Source organism: Lepus europaeus, chromosome 17 (assembly GCF_033115175.1).
Source record: "Lepus europaeus isolate LE1 chromosome 17, mLepTim1.pri, whole genome shotgun sequence".
Taxonomy (NCBI): Eukaryota; Metazoa; Chordata; class Mammalia; order Lagomorpha; family Leporidae; genus Lepus; species Lepus europaeus.
This window is the reverse complement of record NC_084843.1, coordinates 83338849-83357448: the sequence shown is the minus strand read 5'-3', so window position 1 is coordinate 83357448 and position 18600 is coordinate 83338849. Positions and strand designations below refer to the sequence as shown.

The window sequence follows — 18600 nt, the reverse complement described above, 5'->3', positions numbered from 1 at the left end:
TGTTGTGGCATAGCGAGTAAAGCCACTACCTGCAATGCTGGCATCCCATATGGGCCCCTATTCCAGTCCTGGCTGCTTCACTTCCAATCCAGTTCCTTGCTATCAGCTCAAGTATTTGGGCCCATGCCATCTCCATGAGAGAACCAGAAGATGCTCCTGGCTCCTGGCTTCAGCCTGGCTCAATACTGCACTTGCAGCCATCTCTGGGGTGTTCAAGCAACTGTAAGATCTCTGTCTCTCTGTCCCTCTCTATCTCTCTGTAACTCTAACATTCAAATAAATAAATAAACTTAAAAAAAAAAAAGGAAGTGGGACCACATGGGACCTTATAAGTAGGGATAAGAATAAACTGGATCACTTGATTCCTATGGTAGTGGATGCTCTCCAAGAGGTCTGCTATGAAAGCAGATTGGTCTCTCTTGCACTCCCTTTATTTGTCCACATGGTTCATGTGTCACCTCAAGATTCTGCCAACAAGAAGGGCATCATCAAACGCTGCTTCTCAACCTTGAACCAGAGCCTTGAGCCAAAAAATCATTTTTATAGCCTGTGCAGTGTGTGACATTCTGCTATTAGGGGAAAAGTACTCAGATCCATGTACTGAGAGAACCAGGTGGTGTACTTGAACTCCCCTTCTTACATGTCACACCTAGGGATAAAAGAGACAGGACCCCGCAGGCCACAGCTGCTCCCCACATGAATGGCAGACACGCAGTCCGGATTCCCCTCACCACACAAACGGGGGAGACGGGGGAGACCTGGGGCTGCAGGTGCGGGGCTTCCCAGGGAGTGTCCCCTGGCTGCGCTGAAGTCACTGCGTGCTGGCACACACTGGAAGCCTGGGATGCACGACATGGACAAATGCAAGACAAAGGGGAGACGAGCACAAACTCACAGCGAGGACAGGTTTAGGAAAGCAAGCCGAGAGGAGCTCACTACCTGCGTGCGCACAGGGCGAGCAGGCGGCAGAGAGCGAGTTCTCTGGCGGGCGGGGCCCACACAGTCAGGGCAGCGAGGGTCATGGGGGGGGGGGGGGGGCAGGCCGGCCGAGCGGGTTCGCGCAGGCTTTTTGCGGGCGGGGGCTGTTCGAACTTGGCGGGCGATGGCTGAGCTGGTTCAGAAACAACGTACGAGGCTGGGAAGTCCCGCGAGGGCTGGACTCGGCTCTCAGCCACGTAAACAAGGAACCCACAAGGTCCTAAGGCGGTGAACTAAAACGGCTCTAAGGCTTGTGTCCCGCCCCCTCGTGGGGTCCTGGCTGTCACCCCAGGTCCCCCCGCGGGTAAGCGGAGTTAGTGGCACACACTCACGGTTTCCCGGCTGGCGCTGTGCCGCGAGCTCCGCTGAGGAACGCTGTGGTGAAGGGGGCGCGAGCAGCCGCCGCGAGGCTCCTCCGCCTGTCTCGGCAGCAGACCGGGCAGCCAGGTACGGGGACACCAGAGGACGTTCCCGCGTGGCTCTGCAGTGCTGCCCTGACACACCGGATGGGACAGTTCGCTCGGCCACGGAGCGCGCAGCCCGTCAGAGCTCTGCAGCCAACCAGGAGCCCCGGAGCAGGGAGGTGGAGCCTCTTTTTGTTCGTGAGCAGAGGAGAGGCTTGGGCTCCGGACTGAAGCGGCCTTCTCCTTCTGAGTACAGCTGCTCTGACAGCAGGGGGCGCTGTCCACCCTCTGACCGTGTCACCGTCTGGGCTCATTCCTCAGGCGTCCAGGATCCTGCTGGGATCCTCTGACTTTTTGTTCACAATAACCTGCGACCCGTGAGCAGCACCTTACCAAATATTTACTGAGCTCTGTGCCCCTTTCCCCCTTTGTAATGGCTTATTTTTCTACCTGATCATTTGAAGGTTTTTAAAATATTTATTCTCAGAGTATTTAAAGCTATCACAAAGAATTATTGTTATCATTTCTCTGACAGACAGGTTTCCTAGTCTATGTTTTGTCCTTTAAAATTGCTCTCTGTTTCTTTCTGGTACATAGCAATCCAACTGATGGAATATGTTGATCTTATACTCAGTATTTTTTTTAAATTCTCTTATCACTTTTTGTATTAGTTATTGGATTATACTAGATTATCTCTGTATATATAATAGTGTCATCAGATAAGGCAGAAGTGAAGTCTAATTTTAATCCAGGTCCTTGTTTTTTACTTTAAAAGCATCTTTAATACAGGCATATACATGTTTCCACACAGTGATAAAGTTTATTCTAAAGGTAAGAAAGCCAAACCCCCCCGCCAAACACACACACACACACACACAGGAAGGGCATAGTTAGAGTAGGCCAACGATAGAAGAAGTGGAGGAGGGAATTAGAGAAAGTAGTTGCTCAGGACTTTCTTTCATCCTTGCCTCTGACAAGGTGCTTGAGCACTCCCAGCACCTCCTTTATGAGATAATGTGGTCACCAGGGAGATTTATGATGCCTCCATAAAATTTTATGAGGAACTTAATAGACATATTTACATAAGGAACATTCCCCAGGTCCTAGATGAAAATAAGGCACCCTAAGAAAGGGGTGTTCGACAGGATAGAATTACATGGGGCAGGGTCTTGTGGTTTGTGACCTCCAAGTCAGCTAGCTGCCTTACCCCATATCACATCCACACATATTTATAATTTTGTTTCTTAGAATTTGATCCTTATACCAAATATTTCCTTTTCATATTTGATTTCTTAACTACACTTCCAGTACAATGGTGAAGAGAAATAGTGAGAGGAGACAATTTTGTCTAGCTCTGCCCCCAGGGAAAATGGTTTCAATGTTTTGTGTTAATTATGCTTTTTGTTCTAGATTCATTGCAGATATTCTTAGTAGGAATATGGAGATTGGTATTGTTTGCTTTTCTAACAGCTACTTCTTTATGGCTAAATGCTGAATTTCATTAGATGTTTTTAACATTAAATCTAATCACATAATTTTTTTCTTGTATTTTAACTCATATGGATGGCCCACGTGATTTTTTTTGGACTGCTAACTACTTTTGTCATCCTGCTTGTTAGTGATCTATTATCATTTCATAAATGGTTTAAGTTGATAATATTGTGCTTAGGCTATTTGCATCTCTTTTTAAAGAAATGTTCTTAATGTTCTTTAATTTCCTTTTTATTTCATGTCCTTGTCTGATTGTGTCATCCAGGTAATGCTGGATTTACAAAAAAAAAAAAAATTAAAAGTATTTGCTGGTTATTTTCACTTTGAGTAAATCTAGGAAATTTGAGAGTTTTTTCCTTCCTTAGAACTTTGGGAAGTTCCATAAGACTAAGGCATGAAATTTAACTTGGGAAACTTATTGGTTGGTTGGTTTGATGTTTAAATATTTTAAATGTGTTTATTTTATATAGGAGTTTCCTATTTTATACTACATTTGTGTTTTGGTAAGTTAGTTTCAAAAAATTGAATTTTTCTGTTTTAACAATCTTACTCCTTGGGGTTGGCAATGTGGTGTAGCGGCTAAAGCCATCACCTGTAATGCTGGCATCTCATATGGGCCCAGTTCGTGTCCCGTCTACTCCACTTACAATCCAGCTCCCTGCTAATGGTCTGGGAAAAGAAGAAGATGCCCAAGTGCTTGGGTCCCTGTATCCATGTGGGAAACCTGGAAGAAGCTCCTAGCTCCTGACTTCTGCCTGGCGCAGCCTCTGGCCATTGTAGCTATTTGGGGAGTGAATCAGTGGATGGAAGATCTCTCTCTCTCTCTCTCTCTCTCTCTCTCTCTGTCTCTCTCTCTCTCTCTCTCCACACACACACACACACTCTCTCTCTCTGTAACTCTGATTTTCAAATAAAAGCAAATAAATTTTAAGAAAATCTAACTCCTAAGTATTTCAAAAGATTCTCTTGGTATCTTGCTAAAGTCTATAAGCTAAACAAAGGATAATTCTGCATTGATTTCAAAAATTGATTATTTGTGTTACTTTTCTATTTAATTTCCTTAATGAATTTGACTAGTTTTACTAATTTTATTAGTATGGCCATAAAAACTCTTTTCCCTTTGTCCCCTTGTTTCTGTTACACATTTTTATGATGTTAATCCAGAACTATGAAGGTGATCTCACCTCATGTGGAAAAATTTCCATATGGACAGTGACAATAAGCAAACCAAGATGTATTTAGTTGAGGACTGCTACAGCAGTCAGGAAAGAGTCTCCAATGGAGGAACTGCCCTTGAAGCCAGCATGTACTGGCTCCTTTTATGCATGAAAGTAGCTACCTAGATTTAACCAATCAAGAGGGGAGCAGAACAGGTCACAACCAATCTGAGTGCTAGAAAACAACCAATCAGGAGGCTAGAATAACAACTAATTAGAAATCTGGAATAACAACCAATCACAGACAGGAAAAAGCCCATCAGAGGGCTGGAATTGGTAGCCCTATCTAGCCTGCCCTTACAATAAAACTAAAAACCCATAGAGGGCTGGGATTGCTAATCCTGTCTAGCCTATTTTCAGGACAAAATACTAAATATGATTGTAGGAGGTTTCTGGGAGGAGGCAAGCATTTTTTCAATTCTTAAAAGGACTCTGCCCCTTTTGTTGTTAGAGCAGGTACCTGACCTGACTGCCTATTAGCCCTTCTGACTCCTCAAATTATATTTCATTTATTCTACTGGTATCTTTTTTTTTCTTGCATCTACATTCTTTCAGATTGTTCACTCAGTTAGGAAAGAAGTCAAAATTATAGCTTCTTAGTCTTTTAAAATATTCAGTTAAGGGGCTGGCGCCGCGGCTCACTAGGCTAATCCTCCGCCTTGCGGCGCCGGCACACTGGGTTCTAGTCCCGGTCGGGGCACCGATCCTATCCCGGTTGCCCCTCTTCCAGGCCAGCTCTCTGCCGTGGCCAGGGAGTGCAGTGGAGGATGGCCCAAGTGCTTGGGCCCTGCACCCCATGGGAGACCAGGAGAAGCACCTGGCTCCTGCCATCGGATCAGCGCGGTGCGCCGGCTGCAGAGCGCCTACTGCAGCGGCCATTGGAGGGTGAACCAATGGCAAAAGGAAGACCTTTCTCTCTGTCTCTCTCTCACTGTCCACTCTGCCTGTCAAAAATAAAAAAAAAATTTCAGTTAAGGTTGCAAATTTCCTGTTAAACATTGACTTCTATGGCATCTCATGCATTCTTTCTATGTTCTAAATCACCTCTCTACTGGCCCTGTCTGCCTCCCAGTGTCTCTATCACCATGTGCCAGTGTTACCATTCAGCCCCTTGCTGCTCACCCCTTGGATAACCAATTTATCATAGATGAGTTCTGGTAAAAGGAAGGAGTTTATTGCAAGAAGCCAGCTTTCTGGGGAAAGAGAGATGTCCTGATACAAAATATGTTCTTTTCTGCTCAAAAAGCCAACAAGAGGGGTTTTGGGGACCAGCATTGTGCTGCAGCAAGTTATGCCACGCATGCAATTCTGGCATCTTTTATGTGCACTGGTTTGTGTCCCAGCTGCACCACTTCTGATCCAGCTCCCTGCTAATGCACCTGGGAAAGCAGTGGAAGATGGTCCAAGTGCTTGGGTCCCTGCACAAGAGTGGGAGACCTGGAAGAAGCTCCTGGCCGCTGGCTTTGGTCTGTTCCAGCGTTCCAGTACTGTCCATAGGGGCCTTTTGGGAAGTGAACCAGTGTGGATGGAAGATATTTGTCTCTCTCCTAACTCTCCTACTCTCTCTGTAACTCTTCCTTTCAAATAAATAAAATAAATCTTAAAAAAGATAAATACAGGACAAAGGTAGCTTCAGGGAGAAGTCAGAAATAAAGCAAGTCAATTTCACTGATAATTATGCAAATTTTCTGAATTTGTTCTCATGAGAGTCCAGTAGGCTCATCCAGGGAAATCTAGGATATCAACCAGGAGGAGGCCTCTTGACGATGGGGCTCAATCAGCATCAGTTGGAAGGAGCATCCTTTATTAGCTGAGTCAAAACACTGTCATTTCAAATCATTTCCCTTCCACAGGCTCCTGAAATTCTTAAGCAAATGTTATTGTTCCCTAGACTACTCGTGGGTAATTCACAATATCAATAGTTAATTTTTGTTATATAAAATATGAAAAGAAAGAAAAAGAATATGTTTTTATTTCGGTTATAACAGGATTTGTGTATCTCCAATATTGTGGTTAAAACTCATACATAATTGCTGCATTATATGGTAATAGTATTATAGGCTTCATGCAGCATATCAAGATATCTTATAAAATATTGTTAAGTATTCTAATGAATAGGGTAATGATATTCTTTAGCTTTTCAAATCATTGCCATTGTTGTGTTTGTTTATTTTCTTTTATTACAATCATCCTTACAGTAGTGTAATCTGTCTCATTGCTGTTTTAATTTGGACTTCTTTAATACACAATTCATTTACATTCTTAAAATATTCTAATGTTCAGCATATTTTATGTGCTTCTTCATAATCTGTGTATATAGTATAAAGTTGATTTTTCAGATATTTGCTCAGTTTTCAAATTGGGACATCCACCTTCCTTGAAATATTATCTTTCAATATGGAGCTTCTCAAGCACTTCCTTAAATAGTGTTTTTGAACTGTGTTAAAAGGATTTATTAATTTATTTTAAAAAAAAACAGAGTGATAGAGAAAGGGAGAGGCAGAGAGACACACACGAAGAAAGAGAAAACGAAAGAACAAAAAAAGGAAGAGGAGAGGTATGACTTTGATCCACCGGTTCATTGCCAAATGGCCACTATATAAAGTGTTGGTCAAGTCAATGCTAGGGGCCAGGAGCTCCATTTGCAACTCCATATGAGTGGCAAGGGTCAAAATATTTGTGACCTCTTTTGTAGCCTAGTTGTCAGCTGGAAGAGGATACAGAAATTGAGCCATTCATCCATTCTATCCCCATAAGTTCATGAGTAACTTCTCCTGGGGGTGGAGATGTTAGGTAGGAAGCTAGAAATTAGCCTATATGTGTGCTGGGGGTGGGGTGAGGAAAACCAAATAGGAGTGTAACAGCCTCAGAATCACACCTTGAAAGCAGTCCAGGACTCCCACATTTGTGTCAATGATCAAAGTACTTGAGCCATCACCTGCTGCCTTCAAAGATATGTATTAGCAGAAAGTTGGATCAGATGCGAGGTAGCTGTACTCAAACCTGGCATACTGATATGGGATATGATCACCCCAAATGGTGTTGTAACTGCTGCATCAAACACTGTGTTAGTGCTTGTTTTTAAACTCCCCCTATTTTTCTCTCTTCTCATTTTATATTAAAATTTTTATAACTTATTTAACATTTTTATGAAGCTCAGGGAGAGCAAGAGAGAAATATAAAGACAGAATGTTCTATGTCTGGTGTTTTACTTCCAGAATGCCAGAAACATTTGTGGCTGAACCTGGTTAAAAACAAGAGCCAAGAATTCAATTTGGGTATCCAATCCCTGGATACCAGGGATCCAAGTTACTTGCATTTATCATCTGATTCTCTTCATGGTGTATATTCGCAGGAAGTTAGAATTGAGGGTAAAGCTAGGACTCAAAGACAGGAACCCCAATATGAAATGAAGGCATCCCAAACAGCCTCTTTTTTTAAAAAAAATTATTTATTTATTTAAAAGAGAGAGATAAAGAGAGAGATATCTTCCATCCACTGATTCACTCCCTAAATGGCCACAACAGCTGGTGCTGGGCCAGGTCAAAGCCAAGAGCCAAAAAATTTTTCTTCAAAGTCTCCCACATGGCAGGGGCTCAAGCACTTGAGCCATCTTCTGCTGCTTTTTCCAGGCTATTTTCAGAGAGCTGGATTGGAAACGAGAGTCAAGATTCCAATCCACTACACGTAGCAGGCAGCAGCCTTATCCATTATACCACAATCCTGGCACCCCAACAACCTCTTAGCCACTATGCCAAGTGTTCACACTTCTCTTGTCAGTTTAATTGAGCATCCTATAGGACTCCATATTCTCTCCTTTATTATGCATATGTGTTTCCTAAGTTTTTCCTAATAATTATCTGGGAATCTGATAAATATTACAGCTAATCTAAACCCACTTTCAGATAATACTACTACTTTTGGGGAAGTGCAGTTACCTAATAGCAGAAAGCTTGCATTCCTTTTAGCTCTCAGAAATGGTAACAACCCAATTCACTGTTGATATTATTGTGAATGTTTATTAGATTAGGAAGTAATAAGAAAGCAAGTATTTTGTTGTACTTTCCTTTAATTTTTTCACATATTGTTTTCACTATGTTATTTGGCATCAAAAAATGTTGCTATTTCTCTCTAAATTCATTTGTTGTCATTTTTTTTCAGGCCAAATTGTACCCAACTTTATTAAAGATCCCTTTCATAAACAATCATGGTTATTTCAGGCAGACAATTGTTAACAGTATACAACAACTTTGAATTCACTTTGTCAATGGACTACCAAAATCAGAAATTCAAATAAACCAAATGAAGGATTGACATTTTCACATTTAGCATGTTCTCTCACAACTTTTCAGAAGTCATCCCTGACTTTCAGGCAATGAAATAAAAATGGCAAAATTATCAATCTGAAGATTCACAATCTAGAAAAGAAACTGTTCTTTAGAGGGACACTATCTCAATGGTGTCATTGTGAAGTCCAGATTGACTGTTATGCTGGCAACAAATTTGGTGGTGGGGTGGTGTCAAGTACCAACAGGTCTCTGGGTTTAAGGGAGTGCTTAAAGTGGACATGGAAGAGGAAGAGGATATAAAATTGAATTTAGTTTTTCCATGCCAGAAGGTTTTGTGTTTTGGTGGCTGTGTGTCGTCTGCATAGAATCTCTCCCTCTGGGAACCAAGAGGAAATCTCTCAAAACTAGAAGGGAAAGGTGTTTTTCCCCACATCAATCCAGCTTTGGAGATATTCTGGTAGTGATCTATGCCCCTTCCTCCAAAACATCAATGAAATGTTCTGTGTGCCAACAACACAGCTTAAAAAATTACATGTTTTTTTTTTTGTGGTTTTAATTTGCATTTCTCTGATGGCTAGTGATCTTGAACATTTTTTCATGTGTCTGTTGGCCATTTGGATTTCCTCTTTCGAAAAATGTCTATTGAGGTCCTTGGCCCATCTCTTAAGTGGGTTGTTTGTTCTGTTGTTGTGGATTTTCTTGATTTCTTTGTAGATTCTGGTTATCAACCCTTTATCTGTAGTATAGTTTGCGAATATTTTTTCCCATTCTGTTGATTGCCTCTTCACTTTCCTGACTGTTTCTTTTGAAGTACAGAAACTTCTCAATTTGATGCAATCCCAAATGTTAATTTTGGTTTTGACTGCCTGTGCTCCTGGGGTCTTTTCCAAGAAGTCTTTGCCTGTACCTATATCTTGCAGGGTTTCTCCAATGCTCTCTAATAATTTGATGGTTTCGGGTTGTAGATTTAAGTCTTTAGTCCATGTTGAGTGAATTTTTGTGTAAGGTGAAAGGTATGGGTCTTGCTTCAAGCTTCTGCCCGTGGAAATCCAATTTTCCCAGCACCATTTATTGAATAGGCTGTCCTTATTCCAGGGATTAGTTTTGAATCTTTGATCAAATATAAGTTGGCTGTAGATGTTTGGATTGATTTCTGGTGTTTCTATTCTGTTCCATTGGTCTATCCATCTGTTTCTGTACCAGTACCATGCTGTTTTGATAACAACTGCCCTGTAGTATGTCCTGAAATCTGGTATTGTGATGCCTCCGGCTTTGTTTTTGTTGTACAAGATTGCTTTGGCTATTCGAGGTCTTCTGTGTCTCCATATGAATTTCATCATCCTTTTTTCCAGATCTGAGAAGAAGGTCTTTGGTATCTTGATTGGTATTGCATTGAATGTATAAATTGCTTTTGGGAGAATAGACATTTTGATGATATTGATTCTTCCAATCCATGAGCATGGAAGATTTCTCCATTTTTTGGTATCCTCCTCTATTTCTTTCTTTAAGGTTTTGTAGTTTTCATCATAGAGATCTTTAACATCCTTGGTTAAGTTAATTCCAAGGTATTTGATTGTTTTTGTAGCTATTGTGAATGGTATTGATCTTAGAAGTTAAATTAAAACCACAATGAGGTTTCACCTCACCCCGGTGAGAATGGCTCACATTCAGAAATCTACCAACAACAGATGCTGGAGAGGATGTGGGGAAAAAGGGACACTAACCCACTGTTGGTGGGAATGCAAACTGGTTAAGCCACTATGGAAGTCAGTCTGGAGATTCCTCAGAAACCTGAACATAACCCTACCATACAACCCAGCCATCCCACTCCTTGGAATTTACCCAAAGGAAATTAATTTGGCTAATAAAAAAGCCATCTGCACATTAATGTTTATTGCAGCTCAATTCACAATAGCTAAGACCTGGAACCAACCCAAATGCCCATCAACAGTAGACTGGATAAAGAAATTATGGGACATGTACTCCATAGAATACTATACAGCAGTAAGAAACAATGAAACCCAGTCATTTGCAGCAAGATGGAGGAATCTGGAAAACATCATGCTGAGTGAATTAAGCCAGTCCCAAAGAGACAAATTTCATTTGTTTTCCCTGATCGGCGACAACTGAGCACCAAAGGGGAAACCTGTTGAAGTGAAATGGACACTATAAGAAACTATGACCTGATCAGCTCTTGTCCTGGCTCTAGATGTACAATGTAATACTTTATCCTTTTTAGTATTTGTTGTTGTTGTTGTTCTAGTACTAGTGGTTGAACTCTGTAATTAACACACAATTATTCTTAGGTGTTTAAATATTAACTGAAAAGTGATCCCTGTTAAATATAAGAGTGGGAATAAGAGAGGGAGGAGATGTACAATTTGGGACATGCACAATCTGACTTGCCGCAAATGATGGAGTTAGAAATGTACCAGGGGATTCCAATACAATCCCATCAAGGTTGCATGTACCAATGCCATCTCACTAGTCCAAGTGATTAATTTCAGTTCATAACCGATGGCTCTGATAGGTCTAAGAGTCAAAGGGATCACACAAACAAGACAAGTGTCTGCTAATACTGATAGAATCAAAAAGGGAGAGAAAGATCCAACATGGGAAGTGGGATACACAGCAGACTCATAGAATGGCAGATGTCCTAAACAACACTCTGGCCTCAGAATCAGCCCTTAAGGCATTCGGATCTGGCGGAAGAGCCCATGAGAGTTTTGTAGGCACGGAAAGCCAAGACACCATGTAAAAGAAAAAAAAAAGAAGAAGACCTAAATGAAAGATCTCTGTTAGTGAGATCCCAGTGGAAAGAATGGGGCCATCAAAGAAGGAAGTACCTTTCTCTGAAGGGAGGAGAGAACTTCCACTTTGACTATGACCCTATCGGAATAAGATCAAAGTCAGTGAACTCTAAAGGCTTCCATAGCCATGGCAACTCATGACTAGAGCCTAGGGAGATTACTGACACCATGAACAGGAGTGTCAAATTGTTAAGTCAGCAACAGGAGTCACTGTGTACTTACATCCCATGTGGGATCTGTCCTTAATGTGTTATCTAATGTGCAGTGATGCTATAACTAGTACTGAAACAGTATTTTTACACTTTGTGTTTCTGCGTGGGTACAAACTGATGTGATCTTTACTAATTATATACTGAATTGATCTTCTGTATATAAAGATAATTGGAAATGAAAAAAAAAACCTGGTGTTAAATTGGAAATGGCATAGAAAATTAATTAATTTTTAAAAAAAAATATTATGTAGGATCTCTGTCTTTAATGTGCTGTACACTCTTATTTAATGCTATAACTAGTATTCCAACAGTATTTTTTTTTCACTATGTGTTGCTATATGGGGGCAAACTGTTGAAATCGTTACCTAATATATACTAAACTGATCTTCTGTATATAAAGAGAATTGAAAATAAATCATGATGTGATTGGAAGGGGAGAGGGAGCGGGAGAGGGGAGGGTTGTGGGTGGGAGGGAAGTTTTGGGAGGGGGAAGCCATTGTAGCCCATAAGCTGTACTTTGGAAATTTATATTCATTAAATAAAAGTTTAATTAAAAAAATTACATGTTTTTAAAAACTTGATAAAAAATATTTCAAACTGTACACTCCCTGAAATACACAGCTATCAAAAGTGCATGCACTTCACTTGTCATCTCCAGCACCTTCAGCTTTCTGTGCCTGGTCTATTTTGTCATCTTTATTGTAGGGCTATTCCCACCCTTGACAGCATATGCCTTTCCCTTTTTCTCTTTGGTTACTTTTTCTCCTGTTTTTCAGTGACCTTTTTAGGCTTAGCTTCTGGCTTGGAAGAGCTGCTTTATAAAGCAGACAATTTTGTGGATCTTCTTTGTGGTTCATCCTTCACCTTGGCTTTGTCTCCTTTAGCATCCCCTTCAGTCTTTGTCTTGGATGTTGTGGCAGTGGTGGCTGAACATGTGTACTGTGTGCAGGGGTGAAACAGCATACAGGCTTTCAAAGGTCCTGGGTTCATTCTCCCCTTTTCTTTACTATGAGACAGAGAACTCCCATCCACTGACTTACTTCCTGAGTACCCATAACTGTCAGGGTGAGTCAAGAACCAAAACTGGGAGCTGGCAACTCAATCCAGGATTTCCAGGTAGGTGGCAGTCACACAATCACTTGGTCCATCACCACTGCTTCCCAGGGTGTGTGTTACTATAAAGCTGGAATCAGGAGCTGGGGTCAGGAATTAAACTCAGGTACTACAGAGTAGGAAAAAACTTCTTAACTGCAACACTAAGAACCCACTTCCAGTGTATTTTTTTTAAAGATTTGTTTACTTATTTGAAAGGCAGAGTTACAGAGTGGCAGAGGCAGAGAGAGAGAGAGAGAGAGAGAGAGAGAGAGAGGTCTTCCATCTGTTAGTTCATTCTCAAAATGGCTGGAACAGTTGGAACTGGGTTGATCCGAAGCCAGGAGCCAGGAGCTTCTTCCTGGTCTCACACATGGTTGCAGGAGCTCAAGCACTTGGGCCATCTCTTCTGCTGCTTTCCCAAGCCATAGCAGAGAGCTGGCTTGGAAGTGGAGCAGCCAGGACATGAACTGGTACCCATTACCTGCTATACCACAGTACTGGCCCCCCATCATATTATTTTTATCTGTGACCACATGAATGCAAGATTGAATATCCTACCTGTAATTTGATATCCCATGCTAATAATAAATAAAATAGAATAAGTATCCTTCTAGCTGGCTTCAAGATTAATTTTTTATTAGTGGTATTGCCACAACCCCAAATTTCTCAGTTGTCAATTATATAAGGTCTGATCAGAAATTTCAAGTGGTAAAGCAACCCTATTTGTTGATTTATTATTTGTACAAGGACTAGTGCTGTGGTGCAGCTCCCGTGTGGGCACTGGTTCATGTCCTGGCTGCTCCTCTTCCATTCCAGCTCTCTGCTATGGCCTAAGAAAGCAGTGGAAACTGACCCAAGTGCTTGGGCTCCAGCAACAATATGGGTGACCCATAAGAAGCCCCTGGCTCCTGACTTTGGATTGGTCCAGCTTTCGCCATTGTGGCCATTTGGGGAGTGAACCAGTGGTTGGAAGACCTCTCTCTCTGTCTCTCTCTCTCTCTAATTCTACCTCTCAAATAAATAAAGCTTAAAACAGAAAGAACTACATGTATTTGATTCTTGATAATATTGAAGGATAATGGCTCCAAACTGATTTTTGTGCCATTTAAGTTGAATTTTTTTAAAAAAAAAATTCTTCACATAGTTCATTGTTAGCATACAGAGATACTTCTGATTTTTCAAAATTTATTTAAACTGTGTTTAATTAACATGTAATTCTTGTACAAAATTGTGGGACACATATTAATATTTGAGGAGGTATACACAGCACAAATTGATCAACTCAGTCAGTTAATTTCTCCATTTCCTTCCCTTTGTGCTTATAAACTATGATTCTCTCCTCCAGTTCTTTACATAGTACAAAATATTGTAAGCTGTAATCACCACACAGTTGTAGGACACTGCAACTTATTACTGCTATCTCTTCGATTTTTGGCTCTTGTTATCAAACCTCTCTATCTCCAGTCCTCACCTTTCTCAACCTCTAGTGATCACAATTATTAGTTCAGATGTATTTTTTTTAACTTCCAAATATGAGAAAGAACTCATGATAGGTGTCTTCCTATATTTGGCATATTTCACCCCCTATGTATAAGGGTTTTGTTTTCTCCATGTCTTCACCAGTATTTGTAAATTTTTATCTTTTTGAAATGAAAGGATATCCCATTGAGATTTTATTTCTTTTTTTTTTTAAGATTTATTTATTTATTTGAAAGCCAGAGTTACACAGAGAGTGGAGAGGCAGAGAGAGAGAGTGAGAGAGAGAGAGAGAGAGAGAGAAGTCCTCCATCTGATGGTTCACTCCCTAATTGGCTGCAATGGCCGAAGCTGTGCCGACCCGAAGCCAGGAGCTTTCTCCGGGTCTCCCACATGGGTTCAGGGGCCCAAGGACTTGGGCCATCTTGTACTGCTTTCCCAGGCCATAGCAGGGAGCTGGATCAGAAGTGGAGCACTCAGGACTCAAACCTGCGCCCATATGGGATGCCGGCACTGCAGGCCAGGGCATTAATCCACTGAGCCACTGCGCCGGTTCCCCCATTGAGATTTTCTAAAATTTACTTAATTATTTGAAATAGGTAAAGAGAGAGAGAGAGACAGGGAAGAGAGAAAGAGAAAGATAGAGACAGAGTGTTCTTTCATCCCCTGGTTTACTCCCCAAATGGCTGCAATGGCTGTAATGGCTGCAATGGCTGGGGCTGGGCCAAAATGAAACTGGGAGCGTGAAACCCTAACCAGCTCTGCCACGTGTGTGGAAGGGGTCCAAAGACTTGGGCCATCTTAAATTGCTTTCCCAGGCACATTAGTAGTGAGCTGGATTAGAAGTGGAGCAGGTGGGATTCAGGCTAGTGCTCATGAGATGCTAACCACCCCACAAATGGCAGCTTACCCTGTTGCACCACATGCTAGCCCCCTGCTTGTGTTTTGATTTGCATTTCCTTAATGGCTAATTATATTGAATATTTTTTCATACATTTTTGACCATTTGTAATTCTTCTGAGAAATATTTGTTCAGCTCTTTGCCCATTTCTTGGTGCCCACTCCTTTGCTCTCTATCTTGATCTCTCTATCACTTACATTCTCCTTCTCCCTGTTTTTCCCACTTTGACCTTTCGACCTTTCCCTCCAGTCTGTCAGGTTTCCCCCACCAATAAACCCTTTCACTTGCTCTGGTGTTTGGTGTGTTTTGTGGCAGTCTTTTTTTTTTTTTTTTTTTTTTTTTTTTTTTTTTTTGACAGGCAGAGTGGACAGTGAGAGAGAGAGAGACAGAAAGGTCTTCCTTTTGCCGTTGGTTCACCCTCCAATGGCCGCCACGGCTGGGCCATCCTCCACTGCACTCCTGGGCCATAGCTGGGCCATAGAGCTGGCCTGGAAGAGGGGCAACCGGGACAGAATCCGGTGCCCCAACCGGGACTAGAACCTGGTGTGCCAGTGCTGCAGGTGGAGGATTAGCCTATTGAGCCGCGGCGCCGGCCATGGCAGTCTTACATTGGTGCCATGACTCGGATCCAGGCTCCCTATGTGAGTTTGCTCTCCCTTCAGGGATCTCTGAGCTGACTTATTTATTTGGAAAGTAGAGCAACAGAGAGAGGGAGAGACACAGAAAGACATAGAGAGAGATCCTCTTTCTGCTGGTTCACACCCCATATATAGCAACCATAGTCAGATATGGCCTAGGCCAAATCTGGGAGTCAAGAACTCCATCCTGGTATCCCACATGGCTGTCATGGTCCTAAATCTTTGGGCCATCAGCTGCTGCCTTCCTAGGTACATTAGCAAGAAGCTGGATCAGACCCAGAGCAGCTGGGGCTCAAAACAGCCCTCTGATACAAGATGCTACACTCTGTGCCACAATGTTGGCCCTGCATACAAATGTTTATTTTGGAATATGTGAATTTTTATTCAGAAATGTTCTAATTTTATGCTAACATCCTATTTTGTATCCAAACTTGACCCACTACCTTTGATATTCATGGATGATTTTTAAACACAAACATTATATTTTTGAAGAGCTGGTTTTTCTATTCCCATCATTGCTCCTGTATTTATTTTTTGACTCAGCATCAGTACAAAGGGCTTTCCTTGTTCACCAATTTATTTATCTCATTATTGATAGGGTCTTATGCCACTCAATGTGTTGTGGTCTGATACTGTGTATTCTGATGCTCAAATCATCTCAAATTTGACCAGTGGAATCTTCATCAAGATTGCTAAATTAGGGCCTTAATAAGTTATCTACAGTTGGCATGATTATTTAAAATGCTTGCTAGCAAAAATAATACACTACAGAGATTTCCATCATGGCTTCCACTTCAGGCCACACCTTCAGCATTGTATCCTTCCACAGCACCAACAGCAATGTGGAAAACAAAGGATTTTTGGGGGCGAAGACAAGAGGAAACCTTTAACATCCATGACTTCACAAATCAGAAATACAGAATTTCTGCAAATAATTTGAAATCCTTAATCAGCAGCCCTGTTGAAAACTTTTTAATTTTTGTCACCCTGCAATCAAAGTTAATGAAGAGATTTTGGACAGAATTCCTACTAAAGATCAGAGTGTTATAGAATCCAGCAAGACTTGCTGAATCAGATGTCATTCAGGGAGCAGGTTATGTGTAAGCAGCTCATTCTCATTCACATTTCAGTGCACCCAACCTTGTCTTTCTCCTCTTCTGCTTTCTTACCACTGCCAAAAATTTCATTATGCTTTAGAATTTAGACTCTCTTTAAAGCAAATTGAAGGTATAATCAAAGCATATCACTTGTTGTTCCCAATGTAGGCAATATTAGCCAGCAAGAACAAAGTGTCTTCAGTGGTAAGTACTTCTCAGAATTATGCCAAATGCATAAAAGAATACAATAGTGACATGCTTTTTTGACAAAGAAGGGTAATGAAAGTCACCAGAGGAATTTCTGATTTATAAATGGATTCTCATTTTATACTCCTTTCATTATATCTGGCAGATCATATCTACCCTAGATAATTCATTTTTCTGAGACACAAAAACAGTTCTTTTATTGTACATTGGGTAAATAGCCCTAGGTGCTGGTTAAAGGTACAACAGATTATCCAATTAAGAAAAGAGGGAACAGGGATCGGAAGGAAAACCTTTTGAGGTCCAAAGTTGCAAGCCAAAAACGTTAAAAGAATCCCTCTGGGCCGGCGCTGTGGCATAGTGGGTAAAGCTGCCGCCTGCAAGGCCGACATCTCATATGGGTGCTGGTTAAAGTCCGGGCTGCTCCACTTCCAGTCCAGCTCTCTGCTATGGCCCGGGAAAGCAGCAGAGGATGGCCCAAGTCCTTGGGCCCCTGCACCCACGTGGGAGACCTGGAGGAAGCTCCTGGCTCCTGGCTTTGGATATTTGCAGCTCTGGTAGTTGCGGCCAACTGGGGAGTAAACCAGCAGATGGAAGACCTCTCTCTCTGCCTCTCCTCTCTCTGTGTAACTCTTTTAAGTAAAATAAATCCTTAAAATAAAAAATTCCTCCAGCAAAGGCATTTTTGCAAAAACCATGCAAAACAGGCAGCTGATATGCCTTAAGAGAATCCCTGTAAGTAACAGAAAAAACACTCCCAGCATTTCTTTAGGACTCAGAACACAGGGAAAAGAAATGAAATCAAAATGCCTTTTGGTGTTTTAGAATATTCGTCCCTCTTGTGATTACATCAAATACAGTAAACTAACACATTCTTAGAGGAAAAAAATCAGGCTGTTCACACAACAGACTGCAAGGGGAGGGTCAGAAAAAGCTCAAGCATTTTACTTGTTAGCTGTGTTCTTTTCTGACACGTAAAATGTGTCCACTGGCATTAAGCTGCAGCAACAAACACAAGCCCTGCATTTCATTTTATAATAAAGCAGCATTCTTTTTATATCTCATTCCTTAGAAAAGTTATCTCCTTAATATTTAAAGATATTTTGAAACACTTAAACAGTATTTACTGAGATCATTTTGGGCTTCTTATATATCCAAGGATAACAACATAAAAGACCTGACTAGCATTTCCTATGAAGTACAGAGAATTACTTTTGCAAGATTAAACGATGTAAACACTGGGAGCTGGCAAATCAGCAAAACACGCCAACACCTCAAAACAGTGGGTGTTGCTGCTTCAGTAGTGGCTCCAAATCCAGATCTACGATCGCGCAATCTCTGATATAAGACGAAACAGATATTAATTTCTACAAAGAGATGCAACTGAGACTTGTTATTTATGTTATTTATCTGTCCCTCGGCCTGACACGAGAAACATGTTGTTGGTTTCATCGTGGTAGCAAGCTAATGATTAACTTCAAAATGCTTTCTATTTTCGTGCTTTTTCCAGTAACTGTTCTCGCCATCCTTATTCTTTTCTTTAACTTGCTGTCTTGGGGGCAGTCGGACCCCAGGAGCTGCCCTGTGGGTCTTATTTTTCAGGGTGTCATCACCCTGATCATCTCCAGCGACAACCCGCTCGCACTGCCCGCGGGAGAAGTTGTCGGTCTCCCGGCACTGGAAGCCGTCCCCGGCCGCTGGCCGCTGGCCGGAGACGGCCGGCTCGTCCGGGGACGGTGGGTGCGCTGCGGTCTCGCCAGCGACAGGCCGGGGCACCCTAGCCCGAGA

At 41.7% G+C, this 18600-nt stretch overlaps 1 protein-coding gene across 1 annotated transcript in view; it reads right to left on the bottom strand.

Annotated features, from left to right (window-relative positions):
- Positions 1-18264, bottom strand: part of LOC133775854 (zinc finger protein 717-like) — a 60962-nt gene extending 42698 nt beyond the window's left edge. Inside the window, 2 exon segments of the mRNA XM_062214335.1 lie at positions 1311-1497; positions 18025-18264. Of these exon segments, the coding sequence (XP_062070319.1) occupies positions 1311-1497; positions 18025-18264 (427 nt within the window).
- Between the last annotated feature and the right edge of the window lie 336 nt (positions 18265-18600).